Here is a 17,053-nt window from a genome sequence, read left to right on the forward strand (position 1 = left end):
ATTCAATTTATATATATATATGTATATATATATTTATATTTATATAAAAAGACTAATAATAGCAGTATGTTATGCATTGATAGCAGCAACAGCTTTTCCAGGTTCTGCAGTCATCTGAACAAAATTATAGACATTCAGCACAAGGAATGGTTTTTTTGTCTGGAGATTTTTAGGGCTCCTTAAGAGGACATTTGCTCTGCCAATGATATAAACTGCTGGTATATGTTCTCCCTGTGTCACGTTTGACTTGTGACTTTGTGTATTGTGAGCTTTGTCATGCACATGCTGGGTCTTCAAAGTGCGTTTGTCTTAAAGCTTTTCCTTTCCCACCCCATCCAGGTTCACAGAATGATCGCAGAGTTTAAGCTGATCCCAGGACTTAATAATTTGTTTGACAAGCTGATTTGGAGAAAACATTCAGCATCTGCCCTCGTCCTCCATGGTCACAACCAAAACTGTGACTGTAGCCCGGTAAGCAAGGGAGCCCAGGAGCACATGGGACTTTAATCACTGGTAGTGATGCTGATCTTTTAACCCCTTGTTCTCTGGGAGCACAGCAGAAACTCAAAGTCATACTTTGTGATCCCATTAATGGAGGCTAACTTAGGGAAGATCTGCATCTATGCCTCCATCTTTGTGGAAATACTTTTTTTTTGAAGATTGAACCTAGGGCTTTCACACTGAGCTACATCCCAAGCCCAACTTTTACTTTTTATTTTGAGAGAGAGTATTGCTAAGTTGCCCAGGCTGACATTAAACTTAACCTGCCTCTTGTCTCGGCCTCCCAGAGTGCTGGTATTATAGGTATGCACCACCACTCCTGGCTGAGTTTTTAACTTCAAGTGAATATATTTTGCATTTTTAGACATTCTGACTCTTTTCCAAAAACTGCTTGTTCCTCGTTCATCATGTGTCTCGTCTTTTTCTTCAGTTGCATGTTATTCTTGAAGCATTCGAATTCACAGTTGTAGGGTCTCTTTCTTGTATTTGGGTCATCAGCCCTGCAGGAAGGGGTATTGCCTCTTGTTTTCTAACATTTGTGGAGAGGCCCATTTCAGTAGGGCTTGCTTTCCTAGGGGACTTGTGTAGCCTCAGCCCTCCAAGTATTTCATAGGGCACCACTGTTTTTGTCTGGCACGTCCTCCAGGGGCTGCATCTGTCCCACAGTCAGCTCTCATGTTTGCTGCCACTCTGCTAGTATGCGCATGAGTTTTCACTTCGGAGAGGTTCCCTCCCACTGCCAGCTGTGCACTGGGCGGAACCAGGCTTCTCTGACGGCTCTCTGGACCATAGGTCAGGTCTTTGCACAGACCTGGGGTCCTGTCTGTCATTGCAGCACAAGAGCTCCAGCCCAGCTGTGATTAGGCCCCCTTCCTCCTCTGCACACTGCCCTCAGATACCTGAGTATCAGCCGTTGGGTTTAGTGATCCAGACTCAGATCTTTATTTCTGTTGCATCCAGATTTCTTTCCCAGCTTATGAACATAACCTTGCATTTAAAAGAATTTGGGTGATTTTTTTTTAAATCCAGTATGCTAGTATATTTGTACCAGAAAGGGTCCACATTCATTTAATTGCCAAGTGCCAGATGTGGAGGGCTGACCATATGGTTTTCTAACTAAAGAAAATCTCTTATGATGTATGAGGACAGAGGTTCAAAGAAGCAGAGTGTTATGCCAAGCTATACAAGAGCCCCGGCCTTATCTTATTTAGAAAACTTGTGACTGGTTTTAACATGTGTTCTAGGACATCACCTTGAAGATCCAGTTTCTGAGGCTTCTTCAAAGTTTCAGTGACCACCACGAGTAAGTACGTGTGTGTCCCTACAGGAGGGGGTGCTGCTGCCCGCTTACGTCCCTTGGAGTCAGCTGCCCCCTGAACCTCACACAGGCAGAGCTGGCCGGCGGAACACATGGAAGGAGGGCTTTTCATCTCCACAACACATGCTCTCTTCCGTTTTTCTTGAGATATTTTGCTTGCTTATTTTTTATTTTTCAAACTTTGATGGAGAATGTACAGAAAAATGATTCAGTGCTGTAAGCAAAACAGTGCAAGGAAGAGGGAATAGTAACTGACCCTTGACCTTCAGAACAACCGGCTGCTGCTCAGCTCCAGCGACAGGGACCCAGGCCCACTACTGTATAGCTTCTGATTCCACCCCCGCAAAGAAAGGCAGAAATTACGATTTATATAAGAGGTCCTGGTTTGGTTTGGTTCTGCAGTACAGAGAGATCAAGTTTTGATTTTTAAGTGTTTAAATTCTTTGAGAACATTGTATAAGCAAACAGAACACACCTGAAAATACATGTGGCCCAGGGAATTAAACTGGTTCTCGTTCTGTGATTGGCCCTCGTGAGGGCTTCTCTGGCTGAAGGCCAGTAGTCTGTAAAAGTAATTTTTGTGTGTTGTTTGAGACAGTGAGTCCTTAGCTTCTGTCTGACTCTCAGATCAGCACTTCTGTTTGCCAAGCTGGGGAAGAAGGGATGACTAAGGGGAGCTGTAGCCCCTTCTATCATAAAGGGTACAGTGTGGGAAGGAAGTTACGCATTACGCAGAGAATGTCACCAGGGGATGGATATATGGTAACAAATGGACATGGTATTTGGGAGGAAAGGAGCACGATTCTGTGAGAGGACGGTTGGCCAGCGTCCTGACTGGCCAGTGGAGCTCAGGGACTCTTCTTGCCGAAATAACTTGACAGCTGAGCCTGGAAAGGTCATTAGGAATAAATAAGGTAAAAAGGCAGAGCAAGATGGTGAGTGTTGTAGCCAGAACCCATGCAAAAGCCCCTGTAGGAGGACTATGATGTGATTGGGAAACCAGGGTGGCCAGGTGGGGAGAGTGACGGGGGCTGGACTCAGCCATAACTCAGTGGTGATCTGTGGCTGTGGGACCCAGGTCACAGCCTTAAATGTTGTATGTTCCAAAGCAGTGGGAAGCAGAGGAAGCATTTTATTAAACAGTAGCAGGGTCACGGAAGAGCCCTGTAGGGGCTGTGTGAGGAGGACTCGGTAGGGAGCAGGTGACAGGCCTGGATGGACAGGCAGGAGCGTGTCAGAGCTGACCAGGCCTCTGCTTGTGTGACTGTGGCCACTGGAAGTATCGCAGCAGGACCAGTCTGGAGGAGTAGGATGACGGGTCTGAGCGGACGTGCTGAAGCACAGGTGCCTTTGAGAAGTCAAGATGAAATGTTGAATACACAACAGAAAGGCCTAGAGATGCCAAGGCCCTGTGTTTCCTCCTGCAAAATGATGGTGCAGGGGTGACAGGACCTGGTGGGGAACCTGCCTGGTGGATTTGCAGCTTCTCTCTCCACAGAAAGTTTACTGTTGACCAGCACCCCCAGTTCCTGTCCTTTAACCCCCACCCTCGTCTGGTTTGTTTTAGGAACAAATACCTGCTCCTCAACAACCAGGAGCTGAATGAACTCAGTGCCATCTCCCTCAAGGCCAACATCCCTGAAGTAGAAGCCGTCCTCAACACTGACAGGTGAGCCTGGGTGGCAGGCAGCCATGACCCTGTTCACCCCACCACAGCCACCATCACTACCTGCATGCTCGGGGCCTCTCAGATGGGCACGCACAGGTGTGCACACTGGCCCTTTGTCACACATAGCTGTCACATGCAGAGGGCTCTGTGTGCTGGGTGCTTATGTCCCCTGGAGTTTTTTGCTGGAGCTTCAGTGGCCCTAGGAAAGAAGTGCCACCATCACCCCCTCTTCACAGATGAGGGAACAGAGAGAGGCTCCAAGTAGTCTCCCGCTAGAGGCTGTCTATGCCCTGCCCCTCCCCTTGTCACATGCATAGGGCACCTATGCTGATGTGCTTCTTTTCTGCCCAGTGGGAGCTGTGCCAAGTAGAGCAAAGAGAAGCAGGCCCCCGTCCCCCAACAGCAGTGAAGTCCTATTACCTGGTTATGTTTGCCTTGTCTTCTGGAGCAGGGCAGTGAGGTGACAGATTCACAGGAGGGACCTTATCCAGCAACCAGGGCTGTAACTTCCCAGCCCTTTTTTGAAGGCAGCAGAGCTCCTCATTCAGATGAAATTGGATGCGGCCCTGCCCTGATGTCTGCAAGGTATACAAGTAGAGCTGTTGGCCAGGTGTGGTGGTGCGTGCCTGAAATTCCAGCATCCTGGGAGCTGAGGCAGGAGGATTGCAAGTTCCGGAGCCCAGCCTGGACAACTTAACGACAAAATGAGAACCAGTCTCAAAATAAAAATCTTTAAAAAGTGCTAGGGATGCAGGGCCTGGGATTTATCTCAGTGGTGCCACCACCTGCCTCAAAAGCACAAGGTCCTGAGTTCAGTCCCCAGTATCCCCCCCTAAAAAAAGTGCTAGGGACGCAGCTTAGTGCAGAGGTTATTACCACCACCCCCCCCAAAAAAAAGTAGAACTGCTTTATATAAAGAGATTTTGATAAGGACCCAGAACTCAGCCTGTGCCATGACAGGGCAAGAGTCATTTCCCCATCTACTGCCTTTGCTTTTATAGACCTGGAGTTTGTCCACCACCGGCTGGAGCTGAACCTAGGGGAGGGAGGACCCTGGGCTCCAGCCTGTTGGTACGGACTTTGCCCCAGAGGGTAGACTGTCATGGCCGGTGTCAAACCCCCACGTGGTGTAAGTGGCCCTTCCTCTAGCAGCTTTTGCACCCTCTGTGACTCTGGATGTGTCTCTGGCCTTTTGCCAGTGGGTGTGGAGAGCAGGGCTGGCCTGGGTATGGGCAGTTCATTTGGCTGCTCAGTCAGTGACTGAGGGCTGTGGTCCCAGTGGAGCAAGAGGACTCAGAAGTAGCCCTCTTCTTTTTCACCCACCTAAGCCAGCAGAATGACCCAGCCCAAATGCCCTGTTATCATCTCAAATCGGCTACCAATACTCTGTCTCTTTATTTCAGGAGTTTGGTGTGTGATGGGAAGAGGGGCTTGTTAACTCGTCTGCTGCAGGTCATGAAGAAGGAGCCAGCCGAGTCATCTTTTAGGTGAGTCTAAAGACTGGTACCTGCCACTTCCAAAGGGCCCAGGAGCAACGTGTTTCTCAAGTAGTCAGAAATGCCGTGTTTGCCCCCTAGAGCTCGTCCCTGCAGCATGGTCACTCTTGGGGTTAGGGACAGGCTTGACTGCCGCCTGGCTCCGTGTGACTCAGCAGGTGAGTGTCGTGCTCCTGTGCACACCGGCAGGATGTGTTGAGGTGACCAAGCATTTCCCTAGCATCTGAAATGTGCTGGTGCTGGCAGTGTGGGAAGGAAATGGGATACAGGCCCTGGCCACATGGCACTCCCTGAGGTCGTGGGAAAGAGTGATAAGGAGAAACTGGTTTCAGTGCAGCATGGAAAGGCAGCCAGAGCTATAGGAGTGCAGGAAAGCCTTTCCCTGGCAGGGGCTGGCAGAGGTCTGCTCTGACTTCTAGATCCTTCCGAAATGACTCTCAGAGGCTGTGGGTGGAGGAATTCCAGCAGGGCTGGGTTGAAACTCCGTGGGCTCCATCCCGAGGGGTCCCCAGCACCTCAGCCTGCCTTATCCAGACCCCTCATGGATCCAGCGGAGCCCTAGGAGCCACTTGGCCAACATCACTACGTTTCCTCCAGGCCGGCCTAGCGCATGGGCGCTCTGTGGCCAGTCCACACAGGCCTGTCTTTCCACATGGGACTTACGGAAGCCATTTCTTGGAGCCTAGATGCCACCTTCTCTGTGACTCAACCCCTTCCAATCTGACCCTGATTGAGGACTGCTTCCCAGTGAGCTGTGAGCTCCATGAAGATAGAATTCTCTTGCTCAGTGCTATTTCCCCATGGCCTAAGATGAGATCTGAAGCATGGTAGATGTTTAGTAAATGTCAAAAAAAAGAAAGAAAGAAAAGGGAACAAGTATCTCTCAACCCCTGGGGGAATTGAACCTGGGCCAGGAAAGGGCAGCCTTAGCCGCCTGGGCCAGGAGTCAATGTTTGGGTCGCAGGTTTTGGCAAGCCCGGGCTGTGGAGAGTTTCCTCCGCGGGACCACCTCCTATGCAGACCAGATGTTCCTGCTGAAGCGAGGCCTTCTGGAGGTATGGCCTGGAGGAGCCAGGGTGTCGGGTGGCCATCGTCCCCAGCCCCATGCGTCACTTTCCTGTCCTGAGCCTCGAACAGATCATCAGGAATAGACCAGTGTTTTAAATGCCAGTGCAGATTGCCCTCATGTTTGCCGTGGGTTCCAACTGTGGGTTCCCCTGGGTGCTTAAGAAGTGACTGAGGAACTTGAGGATGGCCATCCGGAGGGTGAGAGTCCAGAGCAGTGACGGCAAACCTTTTAGAGCATTCAGTGACACGACCCACTACAGCCTGTGTGCCATAGGTTCGCTGCCACTGGTCCAGAGTATCCAGCAAGGCCTTTGAAAACTGATACTCTGTTGGTATTGAGCAAAAGTTAATTTCCCTTATTGAATAATGATCTACAGAAAAAGTGAAAGGTGGGGAGCAAAATAGCTGAAGTTCTAATTGGTTTTAAAAAAAACTGAAACAGACAAATTGACACATTAATTCTTATAAAACTCATATGGAAAAGAATTGGTGCAAATCAATGTAATTTCAGAAAGAAGAAAATGGAAAACTTTGGGAATAGTTTAATTGTCATAGAGAACTTTATCAGAAAGTTAAATTTGCTTTATGTTCTTGGTAAAAATTCATTGATTTTGTTGTAAACTTTAACAGTTTCGTTCATAAACACAGAACCCATTGGGCAAAAAGTGTTTTGCGCCCTCAAGTTCCGCCCCTTCATTTACTTGAGTGGCCTCGGTGTTTGGGTAGTGGCCAGTGTAAGAACTGGGCTTGGGAGGTGGAGAGCCTTGGCCACATGGTTGACCACGGAGCAGCTCAGAGGCTTCAACTCTTGAGTCTTGGTCAAGTGAGAGAAAGATGCACTGTATACTCAACCCACCACCCCGCAGTAGGGTGTGTGCCCTGGCCCTGCCCTTGGAGGCCAACAATGTCCTCAGAGAGAAGTCTAGACCAGGTTGCAGGTTCCATCAACCTGAATGTCCTCTCAAAGCAAATGTAGTATCTGAGCTCCATGCCAGGTCCCAGCAGGAGCCGGGCAGGGGGCAGCCACATCCACACCTTCACCTCGTTCCCTCCTCACCCCAGCACATCTTGTACTGCATTGTGGACAGTGAGTGCAAGTCGAGGGATGTGCTGCAGAGCTACTTTGACCTTCTGGGAGAGCTGATGAAGTTCAATGTTGATGCATTCAAGAGATTCAATAAATACATCAACACTGATGCAAAGGTAAGGCTGACCTAGGGCCCTCTGAGGTTGCTGTGTTGTCCTGGAGTCTCTTTAAAGTGCCCCTGGTCTACCTGTCTCCCAGTGTGGGTTTTCAGTGGGAGCGTGCTGGGATCCAGGGAGCAATCTTCAGCGAACGTTCATGAGCATCTCCTCTGTGCTGGGTTCTCCTAGACCCTAGGAATACAGGGATGAAAGTCTCAAGTACTTACAGGGGAACAAGGGTAGGAATGGGTGGAATGTGATGTAGCTGGGTGCTGTGCGGTGCATGCCACTGTGGGAGGTCCAGAAAGCAGGACTGGGCCTGGGATATTGGCTTCCAAAAGTGTGTGACACAGACCCAACCAAAACTAGTTGAAGTTAAAGGTAGGGGAACACAGGATGTTCGGTGCAGAACCACTGGACAAAACATCAGGCCTCAGCAGCAGGGTGGGGAGAGCAGTTCCCTCAGCTTGTCTGTCTGCAGAGCAGCGGGCTGGGCCAAGGGATTGCCGGTGTCTCTGGTGGTGACTGCTCACCCCGGGCCCTGGCCAGCAGCCCACGGCCTTGAATGAGCACCATCTTTGCTTCAGTTCCAGGTGTTCCTAAAGCAGATCAATAGCTCCCTTGTGGACTCCAACATGCTGGTGCGTTGCGTCACTTTGTCACTGGACCGATTTGAAAACCAGGTGGACATGAAAGGTAAGGAAAAGCCAGGATGCCAGGGCAAGTGGCTGCAGTGTGCCTGTGCTTGTGTCGGACACTGGCCTCCCGTCAGGAGGCAGAAACAACAGAAGTAACTGCCCTAGCACTCGCCTGGCTGGTGTCAAGGTGGTGATCTTTGGTCTTCGCCGATTTGCTCAGCTGCTCTGTCTCTTGTTTCTGCTTCCTTTAATGAGCATGTGCAACATTTTGATGAAGGAAAACCACTGTTGTCAGCAGAATGCAAAAGCAAATGACATCCCCTTTCCCTTCTGGGCTAGGGTTGCCTGAGACTCTGTGTCCCTGCACAGCAGCATCATGGATGTGCTGGGGCAGGGTGTGGGGTGGTGGGTCTGGGCCTTGCCTAGAACTTCGCGCACACTTCCGGGCATTTGCATACACGTGTGCTTTTTTCCCCCCTTGAGATGTGTGGCATCCAGCAAATTCTCAAAATTTGAAAGGGTCCATTTTAGGGGAACGTCCACATGGACTTTGGTACAGTCAGCTGTTGCCCCCTTCCCCCAGTGAGTATAGGAAGCTGTTCGCTTGGGTCTTGAGTGCACTGTGACGGTGCAGACACACGTGGGAGCTGTGCGGGGAACCAGTCACAGCAGGAGCAGTAGAAAATGATTTTATGAAATTTCTTTTTTTTCCCCATTCAGTTTGTTGGTACATTTTAGGTATACAGTACAGTTACATTCATTATTGGGATCTTGTACCTTCACATGATGCATCTTGGTTATTTTTTCCCCATTCCCCTGCCCTCCCTTCACCCCCTCCACCCCTCCCTATTTACAGAGTCTTTGTTTCCATTTTTTTCCTTTTCTCATATTTTTTCGTTTCCCCTACCCCTTGTAGAAAATGATTTGGTACATTTTAGGTATACAGTACAGTTACATTCATTATTGGGATCTTGTACCTTCACATGATGCATCTTGGTTATTTTTTCCCCATTCCCCTGCCCTCCCTTCACCCCCTCCACCCCTCCCTATTTACAGAGTCTTTGTTTCCATTTTTTTCCTTTTCTCATATTTTTTCGTTTCCCCTACCCCTTGTAGAAAATGATTTAAAGTGTCTTACACTCATTTTTGTTTTGTGTTTCTTGTTTTTTGTTTTTGGTGGTACTGCAAATTAAATCCGGGACCTTTTATACAGCTATATTCCCAGCCTATTTTATTTATTCTTTTTATTTTTTAATTTGTGTGTGTGTGGTACTGGGAATTGAACTCAGGACCTTGAGCTTGCCAGGCAGGTGTAGCACCATTGAGCTAAATCCCCAGCCTTTTATTTTTTAATTTGTTTATTTGTGACAGGGTCTCACTGAGTTGCCCAGGCTGATCTTGGCTGATTTGCTTATAATCCTGCTTCTGCCTTCCAGAGTGCCAGGATTGCAGGCATATATCATCACACCCAGCTTTTCTTTTTCTTAATTAGTATCATTGGTCTGTGTGCCTGTGAACGAACCCTCCCTCTCTGTATGTATGGTACAGAGGAGCTGGCTCCGGTGCCAGGCTGGCTAGGAGGGCTGCTTGCTGAGCATGGTTCCAGAGGACCAGGTCGGGGCTCAGAACAGAGGCTTAGCTTAGCCAGGTGGTGGATCAGCTGGAGGTTGATTGTCCTCACTACTGAAGTGTTTCCTGTAGTCATTTGGATGGCGAAAGTCCCTGAGGTATACGGAGTCAAGATTCAAGGGAGTCTTCTCACCAGAGGCACAGGTGGCCTGGCCACAGGCCCTGAGCCTACTGTTACACCTCTGCCTCCCTCTACAGTGGCCGAGGTCCTGTCTGAGTGCCGCCTGCTCGCCTACATATCCCAGGTGCCCACGCAGATGTCCTTTCTCTTCCGCCTCATCAACATCATCCACGTGCAGACGCTGACCCAGGTGAGGGGCCCTGGCCAGTAGGCACTTGGCAAAGGTAGACTGGGAACCTTTTCCCTCATCCTTGGAGCCCAGTATAGTTGTGTCTCATACTGTCGATCTAAGTGTGTCCCTTTCAAGGGTTTTGCCAAGCGCCCTCCAGTTTACAGATGGGGCCAAAAGCAAGGCAGCAAGTCTCTGAGGTCACAGACGGAGTCATGCAAGATGGGCACTGCACTCGTATGACTCCCTGTCTCTTCCTGGTATGTGCCAGGTTACAGAATTGGACCTGAGGATCCCCCCAGCCCTTTCTCGAACAGCTGGGCAGCCTTCCCTTCTCTAAACTTCACTCTCCATTGTCTAAAATGGGAGAACACTAGTACCTCTCAGGTTCTGTTGTCTAATAAACACGAGGGAGGTATATCAGTCACTTTTCCTGTCACTGGGACAAAATAACCAACACCCACAATTGAAAGAGGCTTGGGCTGGGCATTTAGATTAGTGGTATAGTGCCTGCCTGGCAAGCATGAGGCCCTGAGTGCGATCCCCAGTACCAAAAAAACCTAAAAAATAAAAATAAAGGAGAAGAGGCTTAATTTGGCCCATGGTTTTGAAGTCTATGGTTGGCTGGCTCCAAAGAAATGGTATGGTGGGAGGGCAGAGCGGAGGAAAGCTGCCAGCCTGCGGCAGCCAGGAAGCAGAGTGAGAAGGGAGGAGCCAGACAGAACACACCCTTCCAGGTCACAGCCCAGTGACCCCTGTTCTGACCAGGACCCACCTTAACAGGACACTCAGCTCTGAACTCCTCTGTGGATTAATCCAAGGTGAATCTAGTGCCTGTGATCGAAGCATCTTCCAAAGCCCCACCTGAACACAGGAAGTGTTTGGGGGACATTTTAGATCTGAACCATAACGGGAGGCCAGGCCTGGGATGGGGGCAGAAGATACACATTGAGCGACACAGATGAAGACTTCTCCCTCTCAGGGCTCACAGTGTAGTGGAGAATGAAAGTTCTGAGATGACCATAACTACCACAGGCACCCAGCCTTGCCAAGAGATTGAAGCTTTTGGAAGAAGCAGTAGCTAAGCCAAGATCTAGACAAGGACAGACATTGGTGCCATCAGGATGGGGATGGGGTGGGTGGGTGTGGGGAACATGAAGGTGCTCAAGATGAGCAACTCAGGGATGGCCCATAGCCTGTGCCAAGGCCCAGTAGGGCCCAGGCCTGGGACGCCCTCCTTTCTGCCTGGGGTCCTCCTAAGGTCTCCAGCATCCCCAGCCCAGCTGCCTGTGGCCTTGCAGGAGAACGTCAGCTGCCTCAACACTAGCTTGGTGATCCTCATGCTGGCCCGACGGAAAGAGCGGCTGCCCTTATACCTGCGCCTGCTGCAGCGGATGGAGCACAGCAAAAAGTATCCTGGCTTCCTGCTCAATAACTTCCACAACCTACTGCGCTTCTGGCAGCAGCATTATCTGCACAAAGACAAGGACAGCACCTGCCTGGAGAACGTGAGTGCCCCGGTCCTGAGTGGGCGGCAGGCGGGTAGTGGACACACAGTTCCAGGGTCCCTCAGAGGGTTGTTTTGGGTGAGGTGTCCTCACCCGGATCATGGGATAGGCTCCTCTTTGTCCCTCTGGGTTCTGACTTGGCCTGGGTCCTCCAGGCGCCCGCTAGCCCCTCTCTCTTTACTCAGAGCTCCTGTATCAGCTTCTCGTACTGGAAGGAGACAGTGTCCATCCTGTTGAACCCAGACCGCCAGTCACCTTCTGCCCTTGTCAGCTACATCGAAGAGCCCTACATGGACATAGACAGGGACTTCACTGAGGAGTGACCTCGGGTCAGGCCTAGGGAGGCTGCTGGGCCAGGGCCAGGGCCAGCGCGGGTACCTGTGGGTGCCCATGCCACACGCCTGCCTGTTCCATCCCTCCCCAGCTTCCCCGTTGCTGCCTGCCTGTCCCAGGTCCTGACATACAGGATTGGTGGTGGGAGGGAGCACCGTGTAGGCCCTCAGCCCTGGGTCTGGGGGCCCCAGGTCATGAGGAAGCCTCATATCAAGACCCCGCTGGACTGCCCAGAGGAAGAGAACTTATGACAATGGCTCTGTCTGAGCACCTGTTCAGTCTCTTGGCTGTCCTGGGTTGGCAAGGGAGATATGGACCCACCATCTGTGAGCTGAGCCTCTGGGCCCAGGCAGAGGTCCTGAGCCTTGGACAGGCCTGGGGTACCAGAGAATGCCACCTTCCCCTAGGCCTGCTCATCTGTTGTCCTCTCCCTCCCTCCCTCGTCTTCCTTTAGCTCCTCTGGTTCTGTTTGCTCATTGGCCGCTGTGTTCATCCCAGGACCTCTTCTCTCCATCCCTTGGGACATGAGGTGGCTGTGCCCGCCTTGCCCCAGGGCAGCATCTCCTGCCTGAGCCTGAACACAGGAGCCTGGCTGGGAGCTTATCCTTGGCCCTTCCTGTGTTACCAATTTATTAACAGCAAATAAACCAATTAAACGGAGACTATTAAAGAACTTTATTTTAAATGACTGATGTGGACCTGATTTTGTTCCCTTCCCTTTTCTTAATTCCAAGGAATAAGAAGGACACAGCTGCTGATGTAGACGTGGCATTCAGGGTGTTCCAGGGCTTAGGGGGGTGAGTGGCAGAGATGGAGGCAGGGTCTCAGCAGTGTCCCTCCTGAGAGCGCGGGGGCTCAGGCTATCACTCCTTGTGCTAAGAGGCAAGGGAGGCAGAGTGAGCTGTACCACTGTTTCCACCCGCACGCTCCCTCCATGGGGGGCAGCGCCCCTCAGACCACCTCACCTTGGGGCCCAGGGCATCCCGGGTCCGTGCCCGCAGCTTGTTGGCCTGCGTCTCTGCCATGTCTGCCCGCTCCTCTGCGTCATCCAGCTCGTGTTGAGCCTTGCGGTACTTGGCCAGGTTGGTGCTGGCCTGCTGCTCCTGGGGAGGTGGGCAGGGCCTTGGGTTCCCTTAGTAACAAGTGCTCACTCGGGTCCTCCACTCTGCCCACCTCACCCCTCACCAGGACCCACCGCAGGAAGGAGGAAGTGGAGACTTCAAGACATGCCCGTGTGCCACCCTGCCATCAGGTGACCTCAGGCCTAGCCGAGGGGAACTGGGGGATGTTAGGGACTTGGGGCATCACTGCATTGGGAGGAGGGAGCTGCTACCCTCAAGGGAAGCCTGTACTGACACCTCACCTGGCCACAGGCCACCAACAGGCCTGAGAGCCACGGCTGAAATTGAGTCACTCTTGGCATCCTGACCAGCCCGGGGTGCCCAGACCCCAGTGTGCTCACCGCCTCCTCAAACTGGCGCTTGTAGCTCTTGACTTTGCTCTGCAGTTTATCTACCAGGTCCTGCATGCGAGCCAGGTTCTTCCTGTCCTCCTCAGCCTGGGCAGGCAAAAGGGACTCAAGGTGTGCCCAGGCTGGGCCGGCTCCAGGGCGCCCCAGGGTAGACCCTGTCCCTCACCTGGTATGCAAGCTCCTTGACCCGACGCTCATGTTTGCGCACGCTCTTAAGGGCCTCGGCGTGCTTCTTCTGCTCTGCGTCCAGCTCGGCCTCCAGCTCCCGCACCTGGGGGCAGCCGTGGGTTGGCCTGCAGGCCGAGCCTACCCTGCCGCTCACCCTGCTGGGGAAGGACTTGCAGAGCCACACGTACCTTGGCCTCCAGCTTCTGCACCTGCTTCTTCCCACCCCGGAGGGCAGCCTGTTCGGCTTCCTCAAGGCGGGCCTGCAGCTCCCGCACCGTCTGCTCCAGAGTCTTCTTCATCCGCTCCAGGTGTGCGCTTGTGTCCTGCTCCTTCTTCAGCTCCTCGGCCATCATGGCTGCCTGTGGGGGAGGAGATGGTGTGGTCAGAAGGGGACGAGCCCGAGGGAGTTTCCTCTGGGCTCTGCCCTGCACTCCCCCGACCCCTGAGAGTCTCACATCGGTGATGGCCTTCTTAGCCTTCTCCTCGGCTTCCCGCTTCTCCTGGGCAGCCTCCTCCACTTCCCCGCTCAGCTGGGCCAAGTCTGCCTCCAGCTTCTTTTTCTGATTCAGGAGACCTGTGTTCTGCGGGGAAGCAGAGTCTCAGCTGGCCAGCGGGCCCCTCCGCTCCCGTGCCTGGGGGCATCCTTGTCCCGTCCCCACCTGTGAGTGCAGGAGGTTGAGCCGCTCAGTGGCCTCCAGCAGCTCCTGCTCTGCCAGCCGCCGGCTGCGCTCCCCCTGTTCCAGGACAGCCCGCAGCTCTTCGAGCTCGGCAGCAAGCAACCCTGCCCGGCGCTCCAAGGCCTGCGCCTGCTCTCGGAGCTCGGCAGCCAGCCTCTGCTCCTCGTCTCTCCCTGCCTGCTCCTCCTTGAGTTGGGCCTGCAGCAGCCGTGTGGCTGCCTGCGCCTCCATGGTCTGGCGGGTGGCGTGGCCCAGCTGCAGCTCCAGGTCATTGAGGTCACCCTCCATCTTCTTCTTGAGCCTCAGTGCCTCATTGCGGGCCCGGGTCTCTGCATCCAGGGAAGCCTGCAGAGACTCCACAGCCCGCTGGTGGTTGCGCCTGTGGAAAGGCAGGATGAGGGATGGGCTGGTCATGCAAGAAAGGAGCGGCACAAGCAATGCACAGCCCCCAAATGCCAAGATGGAGATGGAGACCCACTCTGGGGAGGAGTCACCCTGCCCTGTTTTACAGCCCTTTGTGCTACCTGTTGCTCTTTATAGAGGGAGGCCCAGAATAGACATGGAGTAAACTCTGGGTCAACCTGTGTGGCCTTGGGTATCCCTTAGCTCCAGAGAGGTTCACCTCTGGAGTGGGGACCTGAGAAAGCCATGTGGCAGAGCAGGACTAGATGTCCAGGTCAGCATGCCACCGTGGGCACAGGCACTGCTTTCTGCCCTTTGCTGGGAGAAGAGCAGTAGCCAGACCTCAGGTTAGTGCACTCCTCATCCTTCTCCGCCAGCTTCCGGTCCACTTCTGCCTTGACCTGGGACAGCTCCAGCTGGATCCGCAGAGTCTTAGTCTCCTCCAGTTCCAGGGCCCCCTGGGAACATGGAGCGTGCATGTGGGTCGGGATGGGGGGACGGGTTTGTTCAGGGAGCGGAGATTGGGGAATCACGGGTGAGCATCTGCCGGTCCCTGTGGCCATCCCTGACCTCAGCCTCCTCCAGTGCCGCCTGGAGCTCACTCTTCTCCCCTTCCAGTGCCTTCTTGGCTTTCTCCAGTTCCTGGATGCTCTTCCCACTGAGGCTGACCTGATCTGTGAGGTCACTGATCTCCTCTGCAAAGACGACAGGATATTGAGAGGACACCCCCATGACTTGACTTGTGCCCCAATCCAGATTACTTCCTACTCCAGGGTAAGGCTAAGGTGCTCCCGATACTAGGTCCTACCCTGCAAGTTCTTGTTCTCCCGCTTGAGTGTCTCCAGGGCCTCAAGTGCCTCTTCATGGCTATGCCGAAGCCGGAAGAGCTCAGTGCCCAGGCCACGGGCTTCCCTCTGTGCCACCTCCAGCTCTCGCTGTGTCTCCTCCTCCTGCCGCCTCCGCTCCTCCAGAGCCCGCTCCAAGTGCCGCTGCTTCTTATCCAGTGCAGCAGCTGCTGAAGTTGCCCTTTCCAGCTCCAGGGTCACATCCTCTGTCTCCGTCTGCAGCCTTAGCTTGGCCTTCTCCAGTGATGAGCACTTAGCATTTGCAGCTTCTACGCCCTCTTCTGCCTCCTGCAGTCGTAGGGCCAGCTTCTTTCTGGGCCATGGACCATGCCGGGTGAGGACATACAGGGAAAGCGGTCCACAGCGGAAGGGCCCCTGCCTCTCCCTCACCCCCAGCAGGGCTCAGGCACAAATGTAAACCTGTGGTGATCGCCTGGCCTCCAGACACTCACTTGGCCTCCTCCAGCTCCTCGGTCCTCTGGATGGCATCTGCCTCGTATTTGCTCCTCCATTGGGCTACCTCAGCATTGGCCTTGGACAGCAGCCGCTGCAGCTCAGCCTGGGCCTCAGCCTCCTCCTCATGTTGCTCCCGAAGGAGGTCACAATCGTGCCGCAAAGCCTGTACTGCATGGGCCAGTGCACTCTTGGCCTGCAGGGACACCAGTGAACTTAGCATGGGTCAGGGCCAGCCGGCCCAGTGCACACCTGCCCACGCGGCCGTCTCCAGTGCTGGCTGACCTTGCTTTCCTCCTCCAGCTGCCTCCGAAGTTCCTCCAGGCTCTGGGAAGCAGAGGTCTTCCCACGACTCAGCTGGCTGATCAGAGACTCCTTCTCCTCCAGCAGGCGGCCCAGCTCCCCTGCAGGCAGAGGGGTGGGCAGGCAGGTCAGATGGGTGTGGGCAGTACCTAGGCAGGCCCTACCTAGTGTGGGAGCTGAGCCCTGGCCTCACCATTCTCAGTCTGCAGCCGCCCACGCTGGGTGCTCGCGTCTGCCAGCTGCCGCTGAAGCTCTTCCACCTTGATCTTGGCCTCACTTAGCTGATCCTCATAGGCCCGGCACAGCTTCTCTGCACTGGCCTGGGGTCAAGACAAGTCTGCATCAGAGGGTAGGATCTGGGGTGGCCAGAGACTGGGACCTGGGACCAGGAACTGAAAAGCTGGATAAAGGCCCAGGAACTGAAGGGAGATCCAAGCCCCACATTTGGGGTCAGGGATTCTACTCCTGGGCACACGCCTTAACAGGGGCCTCAGAAGTGGGAGGCCTACACTGGTCCCAAGGACAAGTCAGGTGAGTGCTAGGATACTAGATCTGGAGTCAGCTGGGGACAATGGTCAGAAATTAGGATTAGGTAGTATAAAGGTCAGAGGTCAAGGTTGGGTTCAAGTCCGAAAGTCAAAATATATATTTGGTCAGAGTTCAAGGGTCTGCGCTTGGAATTAGATGCTGGGTTAAAATGACCTGGAGCTAGGAAATGGGATTTAGGAGTCAGGGTTTGAAGTCAGAATTGTGGGGGCCAAGGGTTAGATACCAGATATATGGGTCCAGGAGTCAGGATTGGGTACTTAGTGAAGGCTGCTGTGTGTGGGTTCAGTACTGGGCTAGGTAGCCGAGGTCAGGGGATGGATGGGGCCAGCTCCTCAGGCAGGACTAATTCAGAGTCAGGGCGGGTCAGGAGTCAGGAAGAAGGCAGACACCTTGCTGCGGGCCAGGGTCTCCACGTTCGCACCCAGATCGTCCACTTCCATGCGCAGCTCACTCTTTTCCTTTTCTAGCTTCTGCCGCACCCGCTGCAGGCTGTCCACCTGCTCCCCCAGCTCAGCTGCACTGTCTGCCTGCTTGCGCCGCAGGGTGGCCA

At 53.3% G+C, this 17,053-nt stretch overlaps 2 protein-coding genes across 2 annotated transcripts in view; one reads left to right on the forward strand and one right to left on the reverse strand.

Annotated features, from left to right (window-relative positions):
* The window catches only part of Trpc4ap (transient receptor potential cation channel subfamily C member 4 associated protein), a 77,455-nt gene extending 65,432 nt beyond the window's left edge, over window positions 1-12,023 (forward strand). The window contains exons 11-20 of the mRNA XM_010640075.3: window positions 340-471; window positions 1,746-1,804; window positions 3,387-3,488; window positions 4,892-4,975; window positions 5,949-6,039; window positions 7,115-7,255; window positions 7,825-7,933; window positions 9,703-9,815; window positions 11,096-11,302; window positions 11,488-12,023. Coding sequence (XP_010638377.1) covers window positions 340-471; window positions 1,746-1,804; window positions 3,387-3,488; window positions 4,892-4,975; window positions 5,949-6,039; window positions 7,115-7,255; window positions 7,825-7,933; window positions 9,703-9,815; window positions 11,096-11,302; window positions 11,488-11,625 — 1,176 coding nt within the window. The 3' untranslated portion in view covers window positions 11,626-12,023. The remainder of the gene's footprint in view (window positions 1-339; window positions 472-1,745; window positions 1,805-3,386; window positions 3,489-4,891; window positions 4,976-5,948; window positions 6,040-7,114; window positions 7,256-7,824; window positions 7,934-9,702; window positions 9,816-11,095; window positions 11,303-11,487) is intronic.
* Window positions 12,024-12,217: 194 nt separating this feature from the next.
* Myh7b (myosin heavy chain 7B) overlaps window positions 12,218-17,053 on the reverse strand; it is a 31,906-nt gene continuing 27,070 nt past the window's right edge. Inside the window, 14 exon segments of the mRNA XM_033767196.1 lie at window positions 12,218-12,510; window positions 12,601-12,738; window positions 13,098-13,193; window positions 13,273-13,377; window positions 13,463-13,633; window positions 13,730-13,855; window positions 13,934-14,330; window positions 14,696-14,811; window positions 14,924-15,048; window positions 15,162-15,511; window positions 15,651-15,847; window positions 15,937-16,055; window positions 16,148-16,274; window positions 16,893-17,053. The exon segment at window positions 16,893-17,053 is cut by the window's right edge and continues 77 nt beyond it. Coding sequence (XP_033623087.1) covers window positions 12,499-12,510; window positions 12,601-12,738; window positions 13,098-13,193; window positions 13,273-13,377; window positions 13,463-13,633; window positions 13,730-13,855; window positions 13,934-14,330; window positions 14,696-14,811; window positions 14,924-15,048; window positions 15,162-15,511; window positions 15,651-15,847; window positions 15,937-16,055; window positions 16,148-16,274; window positions 16,893-17,053 — 2,240 coding nt within the window. The 3' untranslated portion in view covers window positions 12,218-12,498.

This window comes from Fukomys damarensis, unplaced genomic scaffold, assembly GCF_012274545.1.
Source record: "Fukomys damarensis isolate Sample0158 unplaced genomic scaffold, DMR_v1.0_HiC HiC_scaffold_22, whole genome shotgun sequence".
In the NCBI taxonomy this organism is placed as follows: domain Eukaryota; kingdom Metazoa; phylum Chordata; class Mammalia; order Rodentia; family Bathyergidae; genus Fukomys; species Fukomys damarensis.